Source organism: Rhinoderma darwinii (assembly GCF_050947455.1).
Source record: "Rhinoderma darwinii isolate aRhiDar2 chromosome 11 unlocalized genomic scaffold, aRhiDar2.hap1 SUPER_11_unloc_3, whole genome shotgun sequence".
Classification (NCBI taxonomy): Eukaryota; Metazoa; Chordata; class Amphibia; order Anura; family Rhinodermatidae; genus Rhinoderma; species Rhinoderma darwinii.
In genome coordinates this window covers 180771-188768 of record NW_027461855.1, presented here as the reverse complement: position 1 = coordinate 188768, position 7998 = coordinate 180771, and the positions used below count along the sequence as shown (strand labels likewise).

Below are 7998 nucleotides of genomic sequence, written 5' to 3'. Positions count from 1 at the left end.
ACATTGGAACGGCTTATCCTCGGTGTGAGTTTTCTTATGTTTATTCAGATAGGATTTTAGTGGAAAACATTTCCCACACTCAGAACATGAACACATATTATTGTCCTTACAATCTGTACTAGGTGAATTGACGCTCAATCTAATAGAAGAACATTCCTGGTGGTCAGAAGAATCGGATGATAAACCTGCACTAACAACCCTTGGAGAAGTGACGTTTTCTCCTGGAGAACCTTGAGTGACGTTGCCGTTGTCCAGTATACAGACTGGAGATAAAAAGAGACATCCTTCCAAAATATTTTTGCTGTCCTCTCCATCTGTGGGAGCAAATGTGAAGATGTTAAATGTAAAGATCTCTTATCAAAGTGTCAGAGTAGAAAGTTATGACAATGATGATAGATGTCACAGCATTTCCAAGGATGGCAGGAGTCCAAAAGATGATGTTGGCTCCTCGTAGCCCCTACCGGACACTTCACACATACCAAGGCTACCTGCTCATGATTGTTTGTATTTGCATCCTGCAAACAATGGATCCATTGTCCGTTTTTTTGCGGTACGACAGTGTGTCCTCCGCATGCGTCCCGTTTGTTCCATAGGTTTGACTTGAATGGTCGAGACCGAGCCACAAATACTGACAGGAACAGGACCTGCTCTGAGTTTTGTGGCCCGGTCCCACTCAAGGATCTGTGAAGAACATGGTAGTGTGCACGGAGCCATAGAAATGAAGGGGTCAGTCTGCCGTCCGTTACAATACGGATAGCACACTGACGAGAAGAACGGTCGTCTGCATGTAGCCAAGGAGAGTTCATAAAAAGGGATTGTTTTAGTCACTGAACAGTTTGTGGTTGTCGCTCACCTGGGTAGATATTGTTAGAAGTTTCTTCCTTAATGCACTTTTGATCCTCCCACACATACGCCTTGTATCCTCCGTCTACATTCTCAACTTTAATATGAATATTTCCCTAAACACTCACAAAAAATATTACAAATTATTTCCTCAGTTAATGAGCTGAAATGTAACAAATTATTAGGTAATATTGGCAAAGCATGAAGTGCACATTCACCTTTATGGGATTTGACGAGACTTTGGTTCCACCTACGTGATGACCCTCTGGGACGTTGTGATATTCCTGTGGACAATCCCAGGAAAACACAGAACTGGGACATCTCTCTGATGGATTTCTCTTACTGGATATACCTGTAGGAGACACATACAGTGGAAGACATTGTTTATATGTAGTTATCAGGTGATGGGTGTATCTTGTGGACTGTCAAAAATGCTCTCCTCTTACCCGGTGATGGGGTCTGGTGGTCCTCCATCATGACGTCCCTGCACAGATCCCTCTTACCCGGTGATGTGAGGGGCTGGTGGTCCTCCATCATGACGTCCCTGTACAGATCCCTCTTACCCGGTGATGTGAGGGGCTGGTGGTCCTCCATCATGACGTCCTTGTACAGATCCCTCTTACCCAGTGATGTGAGGGGCTGGTGCTCCTCCATCATGACGTCCCTGCACAGATCCCTCTTACCCGGTGATGTGAGGGGCTGGTGGTCCTCCATCATGACGTCCCTGTACAGATCCCTCTTACCCGGTGATGTGAGGGGCTGGTGGTCCTCCATCATGACGTCCCTGTACAGATCCCTCTTACCCGGTGGTGCACGGATCCGGTGGTCCTCCAGATCCCTCTTACCCGGTGATGTGAGGGGCTGGTGCTCCTCCATCATGACGTCCCTGCACAGATCCCTCTTACCCGGTGATGTGAGGGGCCGGTGGTCCTCCATCATGACGTCCTTGTACAGATCCCTCTTACCCGGTGATGTGAGGGGCTGGTGGTCCTCCATCATGGCGTCCCTGTACAGATCCTTGTGTTCTTCTATATACTCCCACTCCTCCATGGAGAAATAGACGGTGACATCCTGACACCTTATAGGAACCTGACACACAATGAGACAGTCATCACCCCGACACCTTCATAGCGTTACTATATAATGTCCCAGCATTCCCGGTGGTCCTCACCTCTCCAGTCAGCAGATGAATGATCTTGTTAGTGAGTTCTAGGATCTTCTGCTCGTTGTTTCTCTTAGGTATCAGTGAAGGCTCCGTGATGGTACTGGTCCATCCTCCAGACATGTAGGGACATCTTTAACCAAACAAAGAAAGGATCATGGAGTCTATAAGTCAAAATGTATAAATATATAATCTTTTTATTGCACAACAAAATTATACAGGTAGTAAATATAAGTTTCTAAAAATGAATCACAAATAAAAGCATGGCCGCCAAACAAGAGTCAATTATTCACCAAAAGAAGTCATATTGTTATGAACTTATTGGATTACACCTCAAGACGAAAATGCATATAGCATGGTGTGAATATGGTAAGATATACTGGCTACGAAATGAGGTGTTCTACTGTTTAGGAATGGATAGGAAGGATGTTAGTACCATACATTGGAATTAAAGTTGTAACAAGACCAATGAGGAATATTGTATCCGAAATAGAGCTCATACATTAGTAAATACTAAGTGTGATTAATATATATAGAGCAACAAGAACAGCGAGCGATGAATAACAGAGTACTAACCCATGTGGCTGAGACTCAGAGAATGGCGACCGGCCCCAACGCGTTTCGGCTTCCGCCTATCTATCAGAAGTTTAGTCCAGATGGGCCTGAGCTGTCTATACGTGTCTGCAGGAACATGATCAAAAGATGGTCTCTTGGTTATGGCCATGTCAACTTCCAGCAGACGGTGAGTAATGGTCATTACATTGTGATATGTACCCGGTAATGTAATAAGGGGCGCTCTTCCACACCTCTGGGTCACACTCAATCTCCCATACATGGGTAAGTGCATCTATCGGACCTAACTTGGCTTTATGCCGTTTTTCCAAGGCACCAATCACTTAGAGTTGTTACAGGCCTTTTGAGTTAGGCATTTTGTCCATCCTTGCACTGCTTACATTTCAATTTACTCCTATTTGATGCACCCTGTGTTGGAGCTACATTAACTGTGCATACCATTTGTGTATTGTATATATGTACTGCTATCAATGTATACATCTGTGATCCGTACAAGGATTTATTTTAGATTCTCTGTCTATGTCATTTAGTGTATTTTATGTTATCAATAAAGATGTTTAATTCTTTCATATGTTGATATGTATGGACTCTTTTTTCTCTTGTTTATCATGTATTGTTAGAGTCCTTATCTCTAATTATTTATATGGGTGGTTGAGATTTGTCTCCCACCTTGACACGCATTTGTCCTGTGAGACTTCTTGTCTAATTAATAGTGCTTCATACACTGTATAGCGGCCGTGCGGCAGAACTGCAGCTCCAGTCACATTCACGGCCGCTATACTGTGAGCCATCTGCTTCCGGAACGGACCCCCATCAATGATATACCGATGACCTATCCTATAGAAAGGTCATCAGTATGAAAAACCGCCCCCTGCCCGGACAACCCCTTTAATTCTGGAGCACTGAACTCTCTTTAGCCGTGGGAACCTTCCAGTATTACACTTGGAGATCTCTGACCAAAAATGGAGCCAACTCAACGTTCTGTAAACAAGTCAACTTTATGGTCCAGTCAGGTAATGTCCTTGTCAGAGGTTATAATGTTGTCGGTCATTATAATGCCTGAACTGAAGTGTCCACATCTCACCTGACCCAGCTCCTCTCCAGACACTGATACCTTCAACATGCTCAGAACTGACGCTGTGCCGAGAAAATCCTGACAATCCACCAAAAACTTTCACCAAATATTTGTTATCAATGCCAGATTAGGGGCCGTTCACATATGACCGTTGCTCCTGTCAGTTTCCCTCCATCGTGTTGCAGAACAGCCGGAGTGAAACTGATGCTAGAACGGATCCCATAGCTTTCTATGTGATCTGTCCTGGCACAGGGAACATCATTTGTGGCTCCGTACAGTGATAGACCAGTGCAGGAACCAGGATCCAAAAACCTTACCTGCAGTGTTTTTTGGTCTGGCTCCCAGGATGTCCGGCGCCGTATCCTATCTATTTTAACAGTGGCCTGATGAACACCAGGTGCTGCCGCATCCACCTACCAGCAGCACCTGGCGGAAAGGTGGCCGGGGGTATGTCCCGCTGTCAACTGTATCTGCATCCTCAGGACGCAGATAGAGTTGAACCCAATTCTGAAGAACCATCAGCTCCCTGCTTCAGAATTAGTTCAGAGCGGAGAAGCAGAGGGAGCTCCTCCGCTTGCTGAGGACTCTCTGGCCACAGCGCTACCTACGGGGAAGCCCTTGACGTCACTGTCCATATATGGACAGTGACGTCAGTGGCTACGGATTGTCCGGAATCCCCATTGCCGATGATCTTGGCTCCAAGAGGAAACCCCTGAAGTTAATGTCCACATTTGGACATTGGCCAGGGATTCCGCTCCAGGAGGAGATCCCTGACGTCTGAGTCGGTAAGGGGATTCCACTCAAGGAGTAGACACTGACGTCACTGTCCATATATGGACAGTGGCGTCAGGGGGTCCTTCTTGAGGCAATCCCCGGCCACAGCATTGGTAATGCTGCGGCCGGGGATTCCGTTTAGGGAGTAACCCCTGACTCCACTGTCCATGTATGCTAGAGGGAGCTTGTGTGGCGCTATCTACAGGAGAAGGGGGGTAGTGCTATATGTATCCGGTGCTATCTACAGGGGGACGCTGTGTGGCACAATCTACAGTGGGCGCTGTGTGGCGTTATCTACAGGGGGGGTGTGGCATTATCTACAGGAGGGGTGTGACATTTTCAGACCCTAGATGACCTTTTTGGTGGACCATTGTGGTAAAAACTGATGTTAAAAACGGATGACAACTAACGACAACTGATGGTTTTGTAGTAAAAATTGTGAAAAAGTCTGATGCAACTGATACATTTTTTTAATCGGTTTTTGCATCAGTTGTAATCACTTGAGACAAAAAAACTGATGATGATGCAATTGATAAATGTGAACGCACCCTTAGATGGAATTTCAAACAATGTAACAGTGGCCATCAGCTGTTAATCAACTGTTGACTGTTGCTGTTATGTGGGCACTGTGACTGTCACTGTTAGGGGAGTTGGTTGTCCCTGTTATGGAGGACTTTGACAGTTACAGTGCCCACATAACAGCAACAGTCAAAGTCCTCCATAACAGGGACAACCAACTCTCCCCAGAACAGTGACAGCCATAGTGCTCCCATAACAGTAACAGTCAGGCTGGATTCACACGAGCACATTACGTCCGTAATGGACGGAACGTATTTCGGCCACTAATCCCGGACCGAACACAGTGCAGGGAGCCGGTCTCCTAGCATCATAGTTATGTACGACGCTAGGAGTCCCTGCCTCGCTGCGGGACAACTGTCCCGTACTGTAATCATGTTTTCAGTACGGGACAGTAGTTCCACGGAGAGGCAGGAACTCCTAGCATCGTACATAACTATGATGCTAGGAGCCCGGCTCCCTGCAGTGTGTTCGGTCCGGGATTAGCGCCCGAATTACGTTCCGTCCATTACGGACGTAATGTGCTCATGTGAATCCAGCCTCACAGTGCCCACATAACAGCAACAGTCAATGTTATGGGAGCACTATGGCTGTCACTGTTCTGGGGGCCCTTGACTGTTGCTGTAATGTGGGCACTGTGACCGTCACCATAAGGGTATGTGCACACGACCTATTTTCAGTCGTAATGGAGGCGTTATATGCCTCGAATTACGGCTGAAAAGACGGCTCCAATACGTCGGCAAACATCTGCCCATTGCCTGCAGTGGGTTATACGATGTTCTGTTCCCACGAGGTGTCATTTTACGCGTCGCTGTCAAAAGACGGCGCGTAAAATTACGCCCGCGTCAAAGAAGTGCAGGACACTTCTCCGAATGTATTTGGAGCCGTTTTTCCTCCAATGAAGAACAGCTCCAATTACGTCCGTAAAAGACGCGGCGAAAAATGCGAGATCATGCAAAAACTTCTGAAATTCAGGAGCTGTTTTCTTCTGAAAACAGCACCGTAATTTCATACGTATTTTGCGCTGTCGTGTGAACATACCCCTAGGGTATGTTCATACGGTCTATTTTTGGCCGTTTTTCCGGCTGTAAACGTCCGAAAAGCGTCCGGAAGATCGGAAGTAGAAACATTGATTTCAAAACGGCGTTCTGTTCCGACAGAGCGTTTTTTTACGCGTAAAATAACGGTCGCGAAAAAGAGGTGCAGGTCACTTCTTGGTATGTTTTTGGAGCCGTTTTTCATTGACTCTAGCGAAAAAAGCTTAAAAAACGTCTGAAAATCAGGAGAAGTTTTCAAGGAAAGATAGCTCTTGATTTTCAGACGTTTTTTGAGCCACTCGCGTTTTTGCAACGTTTTTGCGGCCGTTTATGGAGCTGTTTTCAATAGAGTCAATGAAAAACGGCTCCAAAAACTTCCCAAGAAGTGACCTGCACTTCTTTTGACGAGCCGTCATTTTAAGCGCCGTATTTTGACAGCGACGCGTAAAATTGCACCTTGTCTGAACAGAACATCGTAAAACCCATTGCAAGCAACGGGCAGATGTTTGTAGGCGTAATGGAGCCGCTTTTTCAGGCGTAAATCGAGGCGTAAGGCTGGGTTCACACAGAGTTTTTTGCAGGCGGAATTTCTGCCTGAAAATTCCGTTTGGAAGTTTGAGGCAGATTTACCTCTCCCTGCACGCCGATTTTCGCAGCATTTTTCGCCCGCAGCCATTGAGCACCGCGGCCATATAACGCCGCGAAATACGCTTTCTCTGCCTCCCATTGAAGTCAATGGGAGGTCAGAGGCGTAAACGCCCAAAAATAGGGCATGTTGCTTCTTTTTCCCGGGAGGCGGTTTTACCGCTGGCGGGAAAAAGACGCCTCCGCCTCCCATTGAAAACAATGGGAGGCATTTTCGAGCCGTTTTTGACGAGTTTTTTGGCGCGGTTTCCGGAAAAAAACCTCTGTGTGAACATAGCCTAAAACGCCTGAATTACATCTGAATTTTGTGTGAACAGACCCTTGTGGCTACACTGGTGTTAACACGGTTACATAGGAGAGGGGGGTGTCACAGGGGCTCTGAAAAAAGATCAAATATCTGTTTTATATCTCCAAAAAGTGTGAGGTTTGATTCTGGAACATGTAAATGGTAATAATATAATAATGTTATGTCATAGCGCCACCTGGTGGCCATAGTACAGATTGCGTTCATCATCCGCCTGATAAGCATTTTAGTAAAAATCTCACATACAAAGAAGCTGAATATGTTTATACTACGCGCATCATGCGTCACACACTGACACCTAATAAACGGACAGGAAAGATTCTGACTGTAAATACCTGAATGATTGCCTCGCTTCACCCAGAAGTCATAAACGTCACTTCCTGTTTGTGTGTTCCAGTCATTTTTCTCCGGGTACTCAGATGGCCTACCAAGACAGTTGCCACAGTGACCACACGAGGCCGCTGTTGCTACTGCACATCTTTTGTGCTGTCTGCATCATATAAAACTAGGTCTATAAATTCCCTGCAGTATTGCTATATTATTCATTAATATATACAATATCGGAATAATTTGAAAGTAAAAAGTTCCCTGCAGTGACCACACGATGGCGCGCTGCTGCTCCTTGTATCACTAGGCTACCTGCATTACATTGAATTTAGTGAGCATTTCACAGCATTGACCACACGATGGCGCTGCTGCTCAGCGTATCACTAAATCGGTCTGAATTAGGGTATGTTCACACGAGGGCGTCCGTAACGGCTGAAATTACGGGGATGTTTCAGCCTGAAAACATCCCCGTAATTTCAGCCGTACCGGCATGTGCAGGCGCTTGAACGCCGCGTCCATTACGGCCGTAATTAGCGCTGCTATTCATTGGAGTCAATGAATAACGGCTCCAATTACGGCCAAAGAAGTGACAGGTCACTTCTTTGACGCGGGCGTCTATTTACGCGCCGTCATTTGACAGCGGCGCGTAAATATACGCCTCGTGTGAACAGACAAACGTCTG

At 46.2% G+C, this 7998-nt stretch overlaps 1 protein-coding gene across 2 annotated transcripts; it reads right to left on the bottom strand.

The window, feature by feature from the left end:
* Nucleotides 1-892: 892 nt before the first annotated feature.
* Nucleotides 893-7397, bottom strand: LOC142698039 (uncharacterized). Of its 2 annotated transcripts, XM_075847770.1 has the most exons (5): nt 7325-7397; nt 2582-2686; nt 2015-2138; nt 1290-1932; nt 893-1195 (listed from the first exon to the last, which is right to left on the bottom strand). In XM_075847770.1, exons 3-5 carry the CDS (start codon nt 2126-2128, stop codon nt 999-1001), a joined length of 954 nt encoding a protein of 317 aa, XP_075703885.1. In that variant the 5' UTR covers nt 2129-2138; nt 2582-2686; nt 7325-7397; the 3' UTR covers nt 893-998. The 2 variants fall into 2 exon arrangements, with proteins under 2 accessions (XP_075703885.1, XP_075703886.1); XM_075847771.1 differs by lacking the exon at nt 2582-2686 and having other exon boundaries at nt 7325-7392.
* Nucleotides 7398-7998: the final 601 nt, after the last annotated feature.